A 20186-nucleotide genomic window follows, 5' to 3' on the forward strand; every position below is an offset into this window, starting at 1 on the left:
GGGAAATAAAAATTTTTAGTTCATGATTTGAATGGACCATCATAGTTAGCTTCTCAAGACCTGTTTCCAGGATTAACCCCTTCTCCTGAGCGGAGAAGCTTGATGTAAATGCAAACGAATGCAAATGAATGCAAATGTATGCAAAATGATATAAATGGGTGCACATGCGTGCAAAATGAGAGATTTGTTTGATTCTGCCTGCATACAGAAAGTTTTGAAGACAATTTTCAAAGTAATGCCCCAGTATAATGGGGAAAGAATATTTTGAACAAAAGGATAAATGATTGATGTTCGAAGAACGCTCTCTGAAGGTGGCACGACAACTGGCTTTTGATTGATTCAGAAGAGACTCTGAAGAGGTCATTCCTCATAAATGAATATTTTATAGAGAAGGAGAATAAAAGGTGGCACCGGTGCTTGCGGGAAAAATAATCCACTTTATTGATGCATTGAAGGAAAATGACAAATTGAGAGAAGAACTGGGACTGCATTGTCCCTTTTAAAATGATAAAATGATGAAAGTGACATAGTCTTGACATTGTCGATTTTTAGAAAACTTGCTCAGGATGGTCGACTGGTATTTTTCTCATCTTTAATAAGGATATTCTTGTCGATGCAATCTTGAATGATATTCTTCAGGATGAAACAATTCTCACTGTCATGTCCCACTGTCCGATGAAATTTGCAAAATTTTTCTTTGAATCTGCCCATGATTGTTGCGGGATCAGCTGCTTTAGGTAAACGGATCATATCTTTCGCGAGCATGTATTCCAAGACACTCTCTAGTGTCTGGTCCAGAGGGGTGAACTTTCGATCCGTACTCCAATCCTTGCGCTTTGGCTTTTCTTGATCTTTTTCTTTATGCTGAGGACTAGATTGAAGAGGCTTATCATTGTTGGAGAACTTTCCTTTTTGGCCCTTGGATCCCTCTGAATAGTGATCATGATTCTTCTTATTGCTTTTGCTATCATTGGCAGAAAGAGTGAAGTGAGCCTTCTTCTTCTGCTCATTCTGATTGTTACCCTGTGTAAAGATGAAGCCTTCATAAACTCCATTTACCATGCTTAGCTCGAGCCACTCGGCTCGTTCTGTCAGTTCGATGAAGGTTTTTGACGGTGCCGTGGAAATGAGACCTCTCAAGGGTTGTGAAAAATTATTCAAGATTAGTGACAATGCATGCCCTTCTGATATCGGGTCTCTCATCTTATTGCAAGCTGACCTCCATCGATGTATAAAATCTCGGGCCCTCTCATCTTCTTTCTGCCTCAGACTGCATAGATGACTAAGAGTCAGGAGTGCTTCAGCATTGAATAGAAAGCGCTCAATAAATAAATTGACCACTTTATCAAACTCTTTCAGCTCTATGGGGTTAATATGTTCTGAATACTACTTTGCTGTGATACCCTCCAAACTGCGAGGGAAGCAGAGAAATAAGGCACGATTATTCCTCTTGAACCTGGAACACTCTGCGAAGAATAGGGCGAGATGTGCTTTTGGGTCACCCGAACCATCAAACTTGATAAATTTCTTGGGGAGATTATCAAGATCATCATCCCCATCCAGTCCATCATAGAAGTCTTCACTTGTAAAGACTCTTTTGCCCTTCTCACGAGTTTGAAGATCCTTAACTATTTTCATCACATCTTTGAGTTGTGACTGCGTAGGGTCGTCAACAGACTGATTCTTGGATTTGTAGGCCGACCCCTGCCCCTGAGTCGACCTTTTGAATTCTTGCTTGTTTTCATATTCTTTTTCAGTATCATCTGCTGATTCTGACTCATCAGACATTTCCTCATGACGATTCTGCTTTTTACTGATCTTCACATTTCTGGCCGTGTGATCCCTATCCTTCTGCTTGGTCTGAGTCTGCTCAGTACTGGCTTCAGCTTGCTCTGCCAGCATCTTGGTCATCATTTTCTTGAACATGATGTACATCTGGGAATCCACGTCATCCTCCAAAATTTTACTTTTGCAAATCAAACTGACCTTTGAAAAAGATTTTGAAAATAACTCACCTCCGTTTTAAAATGCGGGATAATTCCGAAGAATGGGACTCGCCTGTCGGTACGAGGTTTGACCGCTCCTGCCACCTTTAACAGGGGTAATCGAACCAATGATCAATCTTATACTCTGCTTTATTCAACTTGTCTAAATCATATTCTAATTTCTAAATGCACATAGAATCAGGCATGTGCTATGAATTTCTGAAAATGCATATTTGAAAACATGATGTTTGCTTTGAATAACTGAAACACTTAGAATAGATATCACATGGAAAATCGTGAATTGAGATTTGAAATGTACTTCTGAGTAAAAATCGATTTCTGAAGAAATGTAAGGATTTTGTGAAAATTGATTCTGAGAAATGTGAAATAACTTTGGAAAACTTGATTTCTTTGAATTAGGACTTTGAAATTAAAAATATAACTTAGAAAAATCGAATTTGAAACTTGGGAAATACTTGAAATATCATTGGCAAATCAATATTTTGATAAAATCGATTTTTGAATAAGACTTAGAAAATTTTTGAGAAAAATAAACTTCTTTGAATTGAAATTTGAATTGGCATTGGCAAATGCATGAAATGAATGAATATGGATTTGAGGAATTGAGAAATCTTTTTGTATTTTTGAAAAATGCAGTGCATTTTTGAAGTTAGCCTAAGAGTGTAGGCTGAATGTGGCTAATGTGAAGATCATAAATCTGGGTATCATTCATATTCTGACTATGGCCATAAATACGAATTCCACCAAGTTTATAAACTTCATAAAAGCTAGTGTATGTGCCATTCGTGTAGACCATAGTGAATTAATAAAATGTGCGTGAATGATACATTCATCAGACATTTAATACTTGCAGAATTAAACTATATGCAATACAATCCTAGTCTATGCAGGAAATTTAAATTCTTATTCCAAATTTAATTTAATTTACATCACTATTGAAATTTAAATACATGAAAAATAAAGTCTTCAATGTACCTGCAAAACTAGGAAACTTTGTTAATGATGATATTTTGGCTTTTCTAGGTTTATCCAGTAATATCTAGAAATTACTGGATTTTGCTAGACATAAGCCTTTTTGCCATGATTCCCTTAAATCAAAAGGATGAAATATGAAATAAAATCGAATAAATAAGCTAGAGAAGATATGAAATTTCGAAATTGGGGTCAAATTGACCAAAATACCCCTAATAACAAGACTATGGCCTTGAAATTAGGGTTTTCAGAAAGATATTTGGTAGAATGCAAGTTTTGAAGTTCAAATGAAAATAAATCAAACCAAATATGATATGACATAATTAAAAATATGAAAATTAGGGTTAGGGATTTCGAAATTTAGGTCAAATGACCAAATTTCCTCCGATAGCAAGACTATGGCCTTGAAATCAGGGTTTTCTGAAATAGATTTTGGATAAAAAATTTAGGTTTTATGCACTAAATGAAGTCAAATGAACATCAAATTTAACCTAAAGTATCCTAATATGATTATGAATATGATTAAATCCTAAAAATATATGCTTATACACGAAAACCCAAGAATATCACAAATTTTGTGATTTTTGCAGTGTTTTGGAATTCTTCGGGTACCCTGTTTTGCAATTCAAGCCATTCAAGCATCAAACAGATTCTAAAAATCCTCAAAATTGGTACCTGCACTTGTGATAACCCAAATATTAAATTAGAATTATAAAAATATTTTTTTGGCATTAAATTAATCCCAAAATAGCATCAAACCCAAAAAATATGCTATTTTTTACCTAGTTCACCAACCAGTCTCAGTCCAAGACCCGAACCAGGGGTCAAACTTCCATGGAAATCTATGAATTTTTACAGAAAACAAATAGACTAGAAAACAGAAATTTTTCTTTTTACAGATCTGAAAAAGCTTTTAAAAACAAGGAGATACCCATCCGACAATCCGGACTTGAATATATTGATTTTAACTTTGGTCCTGACTAATACTTTCAATTGAAAATTCCAAGATAAATAGAAGTACTCATTAAAAATATCTGATATTTTAACAGTGAACAGATGACAAAAAAATAATAATACTCACTTTTTACAGATCATGAATCGGATCTGTAGTTTGGGATTTATAAACAACACAAGTCTGATTAGGATTTTGGTAAACCCTAACGCGTTTTAAATTGAAAATCAGAGTTTCTGACAGAAGCAAAATAATAAACAGTGGTAAAAAATTCTGAAAATTTCACAGTAGATAGATCTAATCAATATGAATCCATGGTACTTTACATATCTAAAATCGAATATAGGATGAGAAAAATATCATCACAACAAGTTACTTTGCTGATTGTAACAACGATTTTAAAGATTTAAAAACCCGACTTGATGTCTGATTTTTTTGACAGAGTTCCAGATATTCAAAATCTCTGATTTTTTTACAATAGTTCAATCACATATGCATGCATCACATATAAAAAAATCAGAAATAAACAACAAGGATTTAAATCCGAAACAGCATGCTCTTTTCTGTTCTAAACTAAAAACACACAAAAATCTAAGAAACTTGAGAAAATATGCATTAACTAATGAAAAACAATAAAATAAACCATAAAACAGTAAATAAAAATTATTTCTATGCTGCAAAACGTAAAATAAACATGAATAAACAGATAAATAAATAAAAACTCAGGAATCAATGGCTGGAATTTGCTTTCACCTTTGAAATCATGGATTTAACCCATTTAACGGGTAAATCTCACGTTTCGTCGGTTAAGAACATGAAAAATGTACCTCTCATCGATTCTAATGGATTAGAATCCTTGAAATCACCCTCAAACTGAGTTAGATCATCTTCTTGGGCCGATTTTTGGGTTCTTGGATGAAATCCATGGTTGAATCCATAAACACAAGAGTTTTCATGGTGAAATCTATTGAAAAATCATAAAAAAACTAATAAAATAATAATAAAATAATATTAAATAAACTCACCTTGGGGCTGAAGCTGCAATGGAGGAAGGTGGAGGTGTTGGAAAGGAGAGATAAGCCACGAAAATTTGAGAGAAAAAGAGCCCCCTTTTGACCCCCCTTAGGTCCCTTTTTATAGTTTTTCAAAAAGTCACTTAATTAGGGTTAATTAATCGGTTTTTTCATTTTTTTTAGGACTCTTTCTAAATAATACACTAAGGGCAACGATTTTTTGTGGTTTCCTAACCCTAAATGAACTCTAATTAAACTTTAATTAACACCTAATTAAACCCTAAAAGGTCCAAATGTGACACCACCTAGTATGGACCCACATTTGGTTTTTAAAACCTGAATTTAAAACCTTTAAAAACCAATGGTTTAAAAGTTAAATAAAATGGATTTTTAAAATTGATTTTGACTCCTCTAAACCCCTAACCTAACTAGGACAATGACTTACCCTAGTCTAACCTTGACTTATTCAAATGTAGCACCACCCCGAGTGGGCTCCACTTGAATTTTCAAAAAAATATTTTAAAACTTGAAAATGAGAGGTTTTTGAAAAGAAATTCAAAAGCAGACTTTGAGATTGAAAGTTTTGAAATGGTAGAGAGTCTTTACTGAGTCAGAACTCCTTTAGATACGGCACCAACGGGGTGGGCCCCATATCAAAGTTTTGAAAAACTTGAAATAAATACTAAAAATGGTTTTAAAAAAGGGTTAAAATCAACAGTTGAAATTCAAAGTTTTAAAAATAGAGTTCTAAGCAAACTGGAACTCTGGGCTAAAGTTCTGGATTTATAGGACTCTGAGATTTTAGTTTTTAAAAGCCAAATGAAGGAGTTTTTAAAAAGATTTAATCGAAAATGATGAAATAAGTCAGAAAATACTGTCAGGGTTAGACTCCTAACTCAATCAGAACTCTGAAATAGAATCCTGAATTAACTGGACTCTACAAAATGACCTAACTTTCGAAAACAAATGGAAATAAATGAAAATGGAATAAAAACAAACTTCAAAACAGACTCCTGACTGGACTAGGACTTCGGGACAGAGTCCTGATCGGACTGAAACTCTAGAATTTTTGGTACTTTTCTGAAAAACGGATGAAAGAACTTGTGAAAGCAGTGAAAACAATAACAAATATTGAAATAAGACAGAGTTCTGATTCAACTGAGACTCTGAGGACAGAGTCCTGATTGAACTAGGACTCTCAGATTTTTGGATTTTCTGAGAAAACAAATAGGAGGATTTTAAAAAACAGTTAAAAACAAGATGAAATTGAAGTTTCTGAGTCTCTCCTTTGCGGAAAGGAGATGAGTAATTCCTAATTCCAAATTCTAAATCGTCTCCTTTGGGGAAAGGAGAAGAGAATTTCTGTCATGGATGTGTTGCGTTGTGCTTCGAATGCTCTTTTTCACAAAGGATTTCAAGAAAATTTTTGCCAATTTGTAATTAAATATTTGTTGATTTCAAAAACCTTTATTGCACAAAATTATTACTTCAGAATACCAAAACCTGTTATCATCGCAAAATTTTACTTTTGCAAATCAAACTGACCTTTGAAAAAGATTTTGAAAATAACTCGGCTCCGTTTTAAAATGCGGGATAATTCCGAAGAATGGGACTCGCCTGTCGGTACGAGGTTCGACCGTTCCTGCCACCTTTAACAGGGGTAATCGAACCAAGGATCAATCTTATACTCTGCTCTATTCAACTTGTCTAAATCATATTCTAATTTCTAAATGCACATAGAATCAGGCATGTGCTATGAATTTCTGAAAATGCATATTTGAAAACATGATGTTTGCTTTGAATAACCGAAACACTTAGAATAGATATCACATGGAAAATCGTGAATTGGGATTTGAAATGTACTTCTGAGTAAAAATTGATTTCTGAAGAAATGTAAGGATTTTGTGAAAATTGATTCTGAGAAATGTGAAATAACTTTGGAAAACTTGATTTCTTTGAATTAGGACTTTGAAATTGAAAATATAACTTAGAAAAATCGAATTTGGAACTTGGGAAATACTTGAAATATCATTGGCAAATCAATATTTTGAGAAAATCGATTTTTGAATAAGACTTAGAAAATTTTTGAGAAAAATAAACTTCTTTGAATTGAAATTTGAATTGGCATTGGCAAATGCATGAAATGAATGAATATGGATTTGAGGAATTGAGAAATCTTTTTGTATTTTTGAAAAATGCAGTGCATTTTTGGAGTTAGCCTAAGAGTGTAGGCTGAATGTGGCTAATGTGAAGATCATAAATCTGGGTATCATTCATATTCTGACTATGGCCATAAATACGAATTCCACCAAGTTTATAAACTTCATAAAAGCTAGTGTATGTGCCATTCGTGTAGACCATAGTGAATTAATAAAATGTGCATGAATGATACATTCATCAGACGTTTAATACTTGCAGAATTAAACTATATGCAATGCAATCCTAGTCTATGCAGGAAATTTAAATTCTTATTCCAAATTTAATTTAATTTACATCACTATTGAAATTTAAATACATGAAAAATAAAGTCTTCAATGTACCTGCAAAACTAGGAAACTTTGTTAATGATGATATGTTGGCTTTTCTAGGTTTATCCAGTAATATCTAGAAATTACTGGATTTTGCTAGACATAAGCCGTTTTGCCATGATTCCCTTAAATCAAAAAGATGAAATATGAAATAAAATTGAATAAATAAGCTAGAGAAGATATGAAATTTCGAAATTGGGGTCAAAATGACCAAAATACCCCTAATAACAAAACTATGGCCTTGAAATTAGGGTTTTCAGAAAGATATTTGGTAGAATGCAAGTTTTGAAGTTCAAATGAAAATAAATCAAACCAAATATGATATGACATGATTAAAAATATGAAAAATAGGGTTAGGGATTTTGAAATTTAGGTCAAATGACCAAATTGTTCCCAATAGCAAGACTATGGCTTTGAAATCAGGGTTTTCTGAAATAGATTTTGGATAAAAATTTAGGTTTTATGCACTAAATGAAGTCAAATGAACATCAAATTTAACCTAAAGTATCCTAATATGATTATGAATATGATTAAATCCTAAAAATATATGCTTATACACGAAAACCCAAGAATATCACAAATTTTGTGATTTTTGCAGTGTTTTGGAATTCTTCGGGTACCCTATTTTGCAATTCAAGCCATTCAAGCATCAAACAGATTCTAAAAATCCTCAAAATTGGTACCTGCACTTGTGATAACCCTAATATCAAATTAGAATTATAAAAATATTTTTTTGGCATTAAATTAATCCAAAAATAGCATTAAACCCTAAAAATATGCTATTTTTGACCTAGTTCACCAACCAGTCTCAATCCAAGACCCAAACCAGGGGTCAAACTTCCATGGAAATCTATGAAATTTTACAGAAAACAAATAGACAAGAAAACATAACTTTTCCTTTTTACAGATCTGAAAAAGCCTTTAAAACCAGGGAGATACCCATCCGACAATCCGGACTTGAATATATTGATTTTAACTTTGGTCCTGACTGATACTTTCAATTGAAAATTCTGGGATAAATATCAGTACTCTTTAAAAATATCTGATATTTTAATAGTGAACAGTTGACAAAAAAATAATAATACTCACTTTTTACAGATCTTGAATCGGATCTGTAGTTTGGGATTTATAAACAACACAAGTCTGATTAGGGTTTTGGTAAACCCTAACGCGTTTTAAATTGAAAATCAGAGTTTCTGACAGAAGCAAAATAATAAACAGTGGTAAAAAATTCTGAAAATTTCACAGTAGATAGATCTAATCAATATGAATCCATGGCACTTTACATATCTAAAATCGGATATAGGATGAGAAAAATATCATCACAACAAGTTACTTTTCTGATTGTAACAACGATTTTAAAGATTTAAAAACCCGACTTGATGTCTGATTTTTTTGACAGGGTTTTAGAAGTTCAAAATCTCTGATTTTTTTACAGTAGTTCAATCACATATGCATGCATCACATATAAAAAAATCAGAAATAAACAACAAGGATTTAAATCCGAAACAGCATGCTCTTTTCTATTCTAAACTAAAAAGACACAGAAATCTAAGAAACTTGAGAAAATATGCATTAACTAATGAAAAACAATAAAATAAACCATAAAACAGTAAATAAAAATTATTTCTATGCTAGAAAACGTAAAATAAACATGAATAAACAGATAAATAAATAAAAACTCAGGAATCAATGGCTGGAATTTGCTTTCACCTTTGAAATCATGGATTTAACCCATTTAACGGGTAAATCTCACGTTTCGTCGGTTAAGAACATGAAAAATGTACCTCTCATCGATTATAATGGATTAGAATCCTTGAAATCACCCTCAAACTGAGTTAGATCATCTTCTTGGGTCAATTTTGGGGTTCTTGGATGAAATCCATGGTTAAATCCATGAACACAAGAGTTTCCATGGTGAAATCTATTGAAAAATCATAAAAAACTAATAAAATAATAATAAAATAATATTAAATAAACTCACCTCAGGGCTGCAGCTGCAATGGAGGAAGGTGGAGGTGTTGGAAAGGAGAGAGAAGCCACAAAAATTTGAGAGAAAAAGAGCCCCCTTTTGACCCCCTTAGGTCCCTTTTTATAGTTTTTCAAAAAGTCACTTAATTAGGGTTAATTAAGAGGTTTTTTCATTTTTTCAGGACTCTTTCTAAATAATCCACTAAGGGCAATGATTTTTTGTGGTTTTCTAACCCTAAATGAACTCTAATTAACACCTAATTAAACCCTAAAAAGTCCAAATGTGACACCACCTAGTATGGACCCACATTTGGTTTTTAAAACCTGAATTTAAAACCTTTAAAAACCAATGGTTTAAAAGTTAAATAAAATGGATTTTTAAAATTGATTTTGACTCCTCTAAACCCCTAACCTAACTAGGACAATGACTAACCCTAGTCTAACCTTGACTTATTCAAATGTGGCGCCACCCCGAGTGGGCTCCACTTGAATTTTCAAAAAATGATTTTAAAACTTAAAAATGAGAGGTTTTTGAAAAGAAATTCAAAAGCAGACTTTGAGATTGAAAGTTTTGAAATGGTAGAGAGTCTTGACTGAGTCAGAACTCCTCTAGATACGGCGCCAATGGGGTGGGGCCCACATCGAAGTTTTGAAAAACTTGAAATAAATACTAAAAAGGGTTTTAAAAAGGGTTAAAATCAACAGTTGAAATTCAAAGTTTTAAAAATAGAGTCCTAAGCAAACTGAAACTCTGGGCTAAAGTTCTGGATTTATAGGACTCTGAGATTTTAGTTTTTAAAAGCCAAATGAAGGAGTTTTTGAAAAGATTTAATCGAAAATGATGAAATAAGTCAGAAAATACTCTCAGGGTTAGACTCCTAACTCAATCAGAACTCTGAAATAGAGTCTTGAATTAACTGGACTCTACAAAATGACCTAACTTTCGAAAACAAATGGAAATAAATGAAAATGGAATAAAAACAAACTTCAAAACAGACTCCTGACTGGACTAGGACTCCGGGACAGAGTCCTGATCGGACTGAAACTCTAGATTTTTTGGTATTTTTCTGAAAAACGGATGAAAGAACTTGTGAAAGCAGTGAAAACAATAACAAATATTGAAATAAGACAGAGTTCTGATTCAACTGAAACTCTGAGAACAGAGTCCTGATTGAACTAGGACTCTCAGATTTTTTGGATTTTCTGAGAAAATAAATAGGAGGATTTTAAAAAACAGTTAAAAACAAGATGAAATTGAAGTTTTGGTTTAGAGTCCTGATCTGATTAGGACTCTAAGAAAGTGTCCTGATTCGATTAGAACTCTAAGAATTTTGACTTTCTGATAAGCAAATGATGAAATTTAAGCAAAGCTTTTGAAAATCAGTGAAAATGAAGTACGAAAACCAATTTTGGACAGAGTCCTGCTTCGATCAGGACTCTGGGGTAGAGTCCTAATTTGATCAGGACTTTGAGATAAAACCTCAGAATTTTGAAATTCTTTGATAAAAGTGTAATAGTTTTGGTAGATTGAAAGATTTTTGAAAGATTCTCTCAAAATTGAAATCAGGATCAGAGTCCTGATCCAACTAGGACTCTCTGAACAGAGTCCTGTTTTGACTAAAACTCTGAGTTTCTGACTCTTTTTGAAATATTTGATTGAAAATGGATAAAAATAGTTGTAAAAGATTAGAGTCCCAATCCAATTGAAACTCTGAAGAAGAGTCCTGATCCGACTGGACTCTTAAAGAAGAGTCCTGATCCAACCAGGACTCTGAGATTTTGGCCAAAACAGAAGATTTTAAAAGGTTTTCTTCAAAAACAGGTAAAAAGGTAGTGAAAAGTAGAGTTCTGATCCGACTGGACTCTGGAAAAAGAGTCATGATCCAACTAGGACTCTGAAATTTTTGAAGATTTTTGACAAATAAAGGAATCCAGAAGCGACACCACCTAAATGGGTCTCATCTGAGAATTGAAATCAATTGAAATTGAGTTTGAAATGAATCCAGATTGTTTTCTGAGAAAATATTTCGAAATATGAGGTCCTGGGGTTGGAAAATGATAGAATGTTGACTAAAAACCCAGGTTTTGAAATTGATTTTGAAAGAAAGCTTTAAAGCTCAAATCTGGATTGAATGTTTTGAAAACAGGAGTGCTGGATCTCGAAAAATGAGATGTAATGACATGCAATGCTATGCAATGCGATGAAATGATATGCAAAAATGTATGCAGTGATATGCAATTACATATGAAATGGACAAACACAGGATGAGGGTGAAAATTTGGGGTGTTTACAACTACCCAATGCAAGCTTGTGATGAATATGTTCCAGAGAAGCTGAGCTTGATTTTGGCTCATCTAAATAGAGTTTTTTTTATTTTATTCTAATATTCAGAGCGTTATTCGTTTATGGGAATGTGAGCCACAACTTCCGAGTTGCAAAGACAAAAGAAGTTACTAAACTTGCGTACAGAATGACCAGAGTAGGTTGAAAATTGCAAATGGTAATATAAGAATGCTGTTTGGTTTCATCTTCTTGCAACATGGATCATATTGCTGTCTTTCAGCGACGATCCCATTGCTAGGCATAGCACGTAACAGGAAATGCTCATTGATATGTGAAAATGGATCATGTGAAACAAATGAGCCCTTAGGCATGTGGAAAAAAATTATTCATCTTCTCATAAAGTTATCTACTCAACTTTTATTGGATTTCCCAAATATGAATGCTACTGTCCCTATCCCTAGATGGTTAAAAACTTCAATGGAAATTTTGAATTGAGGTTCTTGAGCATAACTCTAGGGGTGTTTTTTCATGATTTTTTTTTTTTTTTATGAAACTGGCAAATAGGTTATCTACACTCACAAGATAACTCAAAAGTAAGTTTTGAAGCTGTGTAAAGTCAAGACATGTAAAATTTCAAAAGCTTGAGAGTTTTTTGGGCTTCAGGATTCCATTTAAAAGTTTTCCCGGATAAGCCCTTTACCAATGCTGACCTCGGGTTGGTAAAACCTTGAAGGGCTCCTTTGCCTGCCGGAGAGTACACCCAGCTTCAACGTTGTGGCAAGGGACACCAGCTGTTGGTCTCTTTTCCATAAAAGGTGAAACAACTGTTTGAGAAAATTATGATGAGACCCACATAATAAATGTAAAACGGCTGCTTTCCTATAAAAAAAAAAGGGTAGGGAAAGCATTTTCACTCTAAAATGACCCTTTCAGAGGAAAAAGACTTCCCTTAAGTTGAACCCATTTTAAGAGTTTGTTCCTTGTCACTTTTTCCTTATCTAATGAGCGTTGCAACAAATACTGCAAATGTTTATTGGAAAAATTTTCATTATTGCCCACAAGGTCTCCTCTCATCTGGTAGTCTCTTGCCACAAGGTCTAAGCTAGGTGTACTCCCCAGTGGGCAGAGGGGACCTTGAGGGCTTTAAAAACCAGAGGCCAGCCAAGGTGTGGTCGGTGAATGGGGTGTTTTCCCTTGGATTATCCAAAAAAAAAATTGCATTATTTTTGAAAAGCTAACATAATTGATGAAAAAATGCTATATTTTTAATAATAAACTTAAAACACAAGTATGTCTTTAGGGTTGTATTGATTGGTTGAAGAGCCTGAACTAAAATATTGACCTAGGGAGTAACAATCAATTGTATCACATTCCAATTATTTAGTCACGGTTGAAGGGAATAGAATGAGCCTTTTTTAAAATATAAAAGAACATTGAATAATCTATTAGATGTTGATGTGGTGGAGTATGAAATCAGCGCGCCCTCTCTGCTTTCTTTTCTTTTCTTTCGATATCCCAAAGATAATGAACCTATGGTTTTTAAGAGCTAAATGAAAGATAATCTTTCCCTCAAAAAAATATCAAATACATGGTCAGGAAAAGGACCCTCAATTATTGTGGGCTCCACAGGAAAATAGAGTGGCCATGTTTATTTATCTTCATATGGAGATAGGAGGTTTCATACGTAAATAACCCATTTTCATGTGTAGAATAGGTGGAACAAACATGGCATTAGGAATTTGATTCGGTGTAACCTTTGCTCCGTATCTATCACTTTTTCCTTGGGCTGGATTTTGTGATGGTAGACTTGAGTTTGGGATAAAATATATGTTATAATCCAGTCAACTTATAATTCCATCAAGGACTCGAAGTCTTTGGGAATTCAGTCACAGGTATTCCATTATTGGAATTGAATTCGTCCAAATTCCCAGAATCAAGCACACCTATCACACCAACTGGTTGTTGAGAGAGGGTTGTGGAATTGAGATTGAGTTTGGGTCTTAATTCACCATTTCAACTGAATCTTAGGAATTGGACATCTTCCATTTCTTTGACTATCCTATGGTTTGTTTGAAAATATGTTCCAATGTTACTTAACTTTAGGCTGTGTTTGGGAGCCTTGAAATGGGATGAAAACGCGGTTTCAGAGTGTGTTGCTAAAATATATTTTTCCCAATGTGTGATGTTTATAGTAGGAGTTGCCAAAAGCATCCTCTCGTTAAAGGTGTTGCAATGTGGTATTGACCTGACTACACCAGACCCAACGTTGTTCCCAAATAGCAAGAGACTGAGAGAGCATGGTGGAAACCACAACATAAGCGCCAATTCAAGGCTCCCAAACATAACCTTACATTTTTTTTGCTTTGTAAAAGCATGATATAGATGTAAGTAAGAAATATCCATCTAACAACATCAATGCAGCATTGTGGTAGGGTTTGAAAATGAACTGATCAGCTTGTGTCTTGGTCGATTCGACTGGCATAAAGCTCGTTCAATCTGACAAGCAAAAGGAGATGAGCATGAACAATGAATGTTTTTCCCAGCTTGCTTTTCTTGGTTCATTTATATGAGTTTATATCTATCTACTTATTAAGAACGACATTCATGAGCTACCATATGAATCTCTTTTAATTAGATCAAATTGTTAAAGAAGGTCGACAAAAATGTGTGGCGATGTGAATCTTCTTTAATTAGATCAAATGTTACAGGTTTTGATTTTGAATGTTTGAATATATATATATAATTAACATATAAAATAATTACTAATTCATTTATGTATTAAGTTACCATTCATATTCAATTTTTTACGACAGGTTGATGGTGAATAGAAAATTTTCATGGTAATGACATATTGATATCTAATATTAGGGTTGTTAGCCAATCTTGGGGTTTGGGTTCTTGTTTTGCCAGACAAAGAAAATAACAGACACTGCTAGTGACCTAAAGACATTCGCATGGTAGCGCATAAACCTTAGGAGCTTGGTGCGAACAAAGGATAAAAATGTCTTTAAAAAGTGGAGCACCTGCGATTAGGGGTGGCAAAACCTGACATGACCCGCCAACCCACCTCTTAGGCGGGTTCGGGTTGGGCTTAAGCCAACCCGTTTAATAAACGGGTCGACCCGCATAACCTGTTTATTAAACAGGTCGGGTTCGGGTTGGGGGTATGCCAACCCGGCTGACCCGTTTAATAAACGGGTTAGGCGGGTGGGTCAACCCGACCCATCAACCCGCCAACCCGTCGACCAGACTCGCCAACCTGACCCACGAACCTGATAACCCGTTTACCCGACCCAACCCATTTATTAAATGGGTTGGCGGGTCGTGTCGAGTTACCCGTTTATTAAACGGGTCGGGTTCGTGTTTGCCACAGCTGACCCGTTTAATAAACGGGTCGGGTTCAGGTTGAGGTATGCTGACCCGCCAACTCGTCCGGTCGACCCGCCAACCCGACACGATTGCCACCCCTACCTGCGATCGTAGATATGGGGGAGGATAATACAAATTATAAGGCATTTTTGAAAAATGTGTCATTTTGCAAGGATAGTATGATCATTTTTGGTTTGTAAAATCCCCTTATGAGTTTCGAGGATATGAAAACTCTACTGTAAGAGACATTTTTCAAGGGAAAATAAGAAAAAAATAAAATGAAATTAACGATTAAAAAGTTAAAAACACTCTGAACTTTCTTATCGTTATATATGCACATGTTTGTTTTCCCAATGCCACCCTTGTAATGATATTTTGATAAACTTGTAAGGAAAGCGTTGCATGGGATGAACTCAACTTACAGAGTAAGCATGTTGACTTCTTTTATCCAATAAGCGTTAAATCTGACCACACCTCCTTTGTTAGCTCGTTAAGGTGCATAAGTTGACTACTGATTTTTTTTTTTTTTTGAGGAATAAGGAAAAGTCTCTACTGAACTCATAACGGGCCGGGTTTCTATGTATATAATTGGGTCCAATGTTAAAATCAGCCTGAATCTGCCGATTCAGATCGAAGCAACCCAAGGACGATTCAAAAGGGCCGGTTCACAACTGATTTCAATTCATTTTTTTAATATTTTTAAGGGGGTTAAAAAGTTGTTTAATATTTTTTATTGTTTAATGGCACGTATTAAAAAGTTGTCATTCACAAAGGATTCAATTTGATCGATACTTTGGTTTTTTTTCAAAGAAACCAATTCATCTAGTCAACCAATTTTAACATTGATAGGGTCCATATCCAATTCTTAATCATAAACATAGATTAAATACATGCCATTAGAGGTATCAATGGATCGGACATTCAAGGATGCCCGTGGATCCAGACTTGGATCCTACTATGAGGTGCTGGTACCAGGTCCACGTTTGGGTCCTGATCAGACCTCCTATATGCAAAACCATATCAGAGTCCTATAACAATCACATAAACTGGACCTGCACCAAACCTAAGAATCAGGGGTGGAGCATGTTCAGGCTAGGGTGGGCAGCTGACTACCCTAACCTGAATTTCCCCAATGAGGTGATGGGGGGGGGGGGGGGGGGGGGCGTCGGGTCACCCTAACCTGACAGGTTGGGCAATGAGTGCCCACCCTCAGGGTCAGGGTGGGCACACTCGGACACAACCCACGCCTCTCCCCTGCTACTCCAGAGCCCCCACCTCTCTCTCTCTCTCTCTCTCTCTCTCTCTCTCTCTCTCTCTCTCTCTCTCTGGGCCTCCGACGTTTTTTTTTTCAATTAGCATAATGTATGTTAGGGTTTAGGTTTTTTATTTAGTTATTTTTTGAAATAACATGAATGTTTAATTAGGGTCTTGTGTGTGTGTTTTAAATTAGCATCAAGCATCAATAATGAATGCTTGATTTTTTGTTAGAATATTAGTGATTTTATTTGTTCTTTTTCAATTAGCATAAATATGTTTCTTTTTGTATTTTGGGTATTGATTTAGATTTGTTTTAATAACATGAATATATAATGAAGGTTTTAGGATTTTTTATATGCTATTTTCTTTTTAATTATCATTACTACAAGAAAATCGCGTATTAGCAACGGATGCTATCCGTCGCTAACGTGTTTAGCGATGGATTAGTGACGGATAGCGTTTGTCGCATATTTCTAGTCGTTAAATTACGACAGAATTTATCTGTCGCCAATCCGTCGTTAATTAGCGACAAATTATTACCGTCGCTAATTAGCGATGACTTAGCGACATATTTAAATCCGTCGCAACCCATCAACTGAGTGTAATTGGCGATGAATTAGCGACGGATATTTCTGTCGCTAATCCATCGCTAATGTTAAAAAAAAATAAAATATATATATTAATGAAATACCTGGTAATCATATGGTGCTTCCACACTCCCTATGGCGCTTTCGATAACTCTGATAATCATAAACAGAGTTGTTAAATCATATTAGTGAAATACCTGCATATCGTTTTTTCCATTTTTTAGTATGTTATTTATTCATGATTTGTGTGTAGTAAAACCATTGTTTCAAGTTATGTGCTTAGATCAGGGGTTGCAATGACATAATGGCTCTTTAATAGGCCTCAAATGCAAGCTTCAAACAATAAACAAGGAATAGAAGACAGAGCATGAGAACATAAAAGAGGATCAACTTATTCCTAGAATTAGTACTTAGCTGAAGGATCGTGTCCGATATGGCAAAAGATGACAAACCCAAATATGACGTCAGGTTGCATACAGACCAGCCCCCCTGCCTCTTCCACTTTATTCAATGACCTTAACTGAATTAACTAATCAAATTTTTACAGCTAACATCTAGAAATCCCTACTTCAAGATCATATGACATGGTTAATTAGGTGGTCTTACTTTAACTAACACGAGTCATTCAATAACTTCAGAATATTTTCTGTAATATTACCAGAAGCTAAGGCAGTTAAGATGTCTGGGAGACAAAAAAAAGGAAAAAGAGAAGGGAAAAAGGTCGCAGAAGTTGGTATTATTGATCAGAGGAAAAGGGAAGCAAAAATTTACCTGAACTCGTGACCATCTTCCTATAAATGACTTCCAACCTACGATGGCATGAATAACCAAAGCATGTTCCTGTTGATATAACAAGCATTGCAATATTATCAATTTGTACATATAGATAATTAATGCACTCTCTATTACAGCATTAAAGCCAACATGGACTTCAACATCATCTAGAATGATACAACTGCTAAGTCTTGCACCAGCTCCAATACGAGCATTTGCAGATATTGACACATTTGGACCAATCTGTTTACGAAGAAGTCAGGCATTATCTCAACAATTGGCTTCTCCAGCAAGCCTACAACTTGGCGAACTTTATCTTCATCTGCAAACCACTCATCATTGACTTTGCTGACACTCCTGTGTATTAAGAGAATTCAAGAGAAAACATGAGATCCTTGTAGCATATCTTAAATATCTCAAGCACACAAAGAACTTATCAATTTTTAACCATCATTTCATTGAATGCATAAAAAAAATAATGACAAAATAGATGAAAATGTAACGGGTGCCTGGACCTCTTTTGAAATGAACAAAATAGATGAAAATGTAACTTTGCATTGCACGGTCAGTAAAGCGTACTGAACATGAAGGAGGTTTGCAAGGAGGAAAGGCTGCAGCAGTTGTGAATCAAATGCTCCAGAAGCAGGAAATGCCAAAATTAAGTGAAGGGTTCTCTCACATCAGTTTTTGCCCCCATCTGAAAATTCCAATATTTGACAGGATTCTGATGCTGAAAAGGTGAAAGGGTCAAAAAAAGATTGTGGTTCTGAAGAACTGAAAGAAACCATTCCATCTGGAGACAACCAATCTGGTAGGGGATCTTAGTGGCTCCCAAGATGTAGCCAAATCAAATCAACTTGGGATTCACAACAGAAGTCAAATCAATTAAACATTAGCCAAGATCAAGAGCTAGCTTTTACCAATGTGTGAACTAACTGCAGAATCCAATATGAAATCATAAAAAGGAACCAGAAGAAGAAATCATTCTATGATGAGCATTGACAGTACATACCATAGAGCTTCCTAACAATTCTTTTTTCAAACTTGCAAGATCATCATCAACAGATGAACTCTCTAATAAGGCAAACTGCAAAGAACAGAGAAATGTCCAAATAAACAGATAATACTAGGGCAGCCAGTGACATATTAAACTACAATTTATCATTGTAAAGGATTCGTCATTACTGTCCCTTCAAGATCATCAGTGGACAACTCATTAAGGGCCTCTGCCTGTGACTCCATTGCCAGCACTGTAAATGAGAACATTGAGAAGCAAATTATTTCATTGACACTAAAAAGCAGGTTAAATGCTTCTGAGATTTTGATATACTAGTTTACATATCCTCTGAAATTTTAGAGTTTTAGATCATTGACCTCCTTGTGATGTGGACTTTTGAGAACTTAAACCAACTCCAACAGGGAATAATACAACAGGAAATCCAATTCAGGCTGGTTATCAAATTCATAAAGGATCACAACTTGGACCAAATCAAGTGGAAATAGAGTGAGATTCCATTATATTTTAAACATATCACAACAGAAAAAATCATTAAGTGTAATCTCTGGCTCAACCCATGTAAAATATTTTCATTTTCAGCTCAACAATAGAAAATAAAACATTTTAGGGAATAAAATCTCCCTACCCTTTTCTTCCATCTTCTCAAACGCAGAAAGTGCACTACTGGTATCGATATTACCCAGCATCTCGCTCACTTTTGTTGCAGTCCTAATAGGTACATGACACAGAGTTCAGTTCTAGAGAAAATTCTTAGAATTTCAAGTAAAATGAAAAAAAGATAAGACATGAGAATGACAAACTTTGCAGACTGTGCCCGTGCTTTGAGAGTATCTTTCTTTGATTTGGCTTCTTGTATCTTGCTCTCCAGAAGCTATCAAAGAACAACATATAATTCAAGAGAAGCAAATGCCACAGTTGTGGAAAGAGTCTCGACAGAAAGGATCATACTGTAACATCTGAGAAGCCAACAAAATTATCGAGCTCTCCAAAATGTGCTTGGACAGGGGCATTAACCAATTAGGGATCTGCAAGCTCTGGAGAAGGAACACCATAGAATGCCACAGCAGCATCAACTTCTGGAACCAAAGCAGCACTTGCAATGGACAACGCACCACCCATGCAAAAGCCTGTAACCCCTACCTGTGAAGCAATTTTTCTACCGTGATGTTAACAGAAAAAAACAGCTCCAAAAGTTGATCAACAGGTGGCGCTCTTCACAATAACAAACAGAACCAAACCCTAACCCCAATTTCCAGATTCCACACGAACCCTAAGGACAACCACTCCAGCAAAAAATACACGAAATCTACATGAAATTGCGACGAAAGAAACCCTAACCACAGTAAAAACCCTGAGAGAGAAAGAGAGTACCTGATCGCCGTTGGGAAAGAAGAAAGAGAAAAAAAGAAAGGCAAACAAAGAAGACGCAGGGGATGAAGCCCTTAACGTAATCTC

The 20186-nt window shown here is 35.0% G+C and overlaps 1 protein-coding gene across 1 annotated transcript; it reads right to left on the reverse strand.

Annotated features, from left to right (window-relative positions):
* Window positions 1-17251: 17251 nt before the first annotated feature.
* LOC149818307 (membrane-associated protein VIPP1, chloroplastic-like) lies at window positions 17252-20030 on the reverse strand. The gene is made up of 7 exons (XM_089986194.1): window positions 19680-20030; window positions 19532-19602; window positions 19357-19439; window positions 18899-18963; window positions 18726-18800; window positions 17711-17779; window positions 17252-17272 (listed from the first exon to the last, which is right to left on the reverse strand). The coding sequence occupies exons 3-7, from the start codon at window positions 19415-19417 to the stop codon at window positions 17252-17254; spliced, it is 291 nt and encodes a 96-aa protein (XP_089842320.1). The 5' UTR covers window positions 19418-19439; window positions 19532-19602; window positions 19680-20030.
* Between the last annotated feature and the right edge of the window lie 156 nt (window positions 20031-20186).

Source organism: Nuphar pumila, chromosome 13 (assembly GCF_984573655.1).
Source record: "Nuphar pumila chromosome 13, dmNupPumi1.hap1.1, whole genome shotgun sequence".
NCBI classification, from domain to species: domain Eukaryota; kingdom Viridiplantae; phylum Streptophyta; class Magnoliopsida; order Nymphaeales; family Nymphaeaceae; genus Nuphar; species Nuphar pumila.

What these genes read in the sequence shown, in the direction of transcription:
- LOC149818307 (XM_089986194.1), bottom strand. Translation starts at nt 19,417, where the DNA reads ATGCTGGGTAATATCGATACCAGTAGTGCACTTTCTGCGTTTGAGAAG. An exon ending in CTGATGATCTTGAAGGGACA is followed by an intron (nt 18,801 to 18,898) that starts GTAATGACGAAT and finishes TGTTCTTTGCAG; the next exon opens with TTTGCCTTATTAGAGAGTTC. An exon ending in AATTGTTAGGAAGCTCTATG is followed by an intron (nt 17,780 to 18,725) that starts GTATGTACTGTC and finishes TTATATCAACAG; the next exon opens with GAACATGCTTTGGTTATTCA.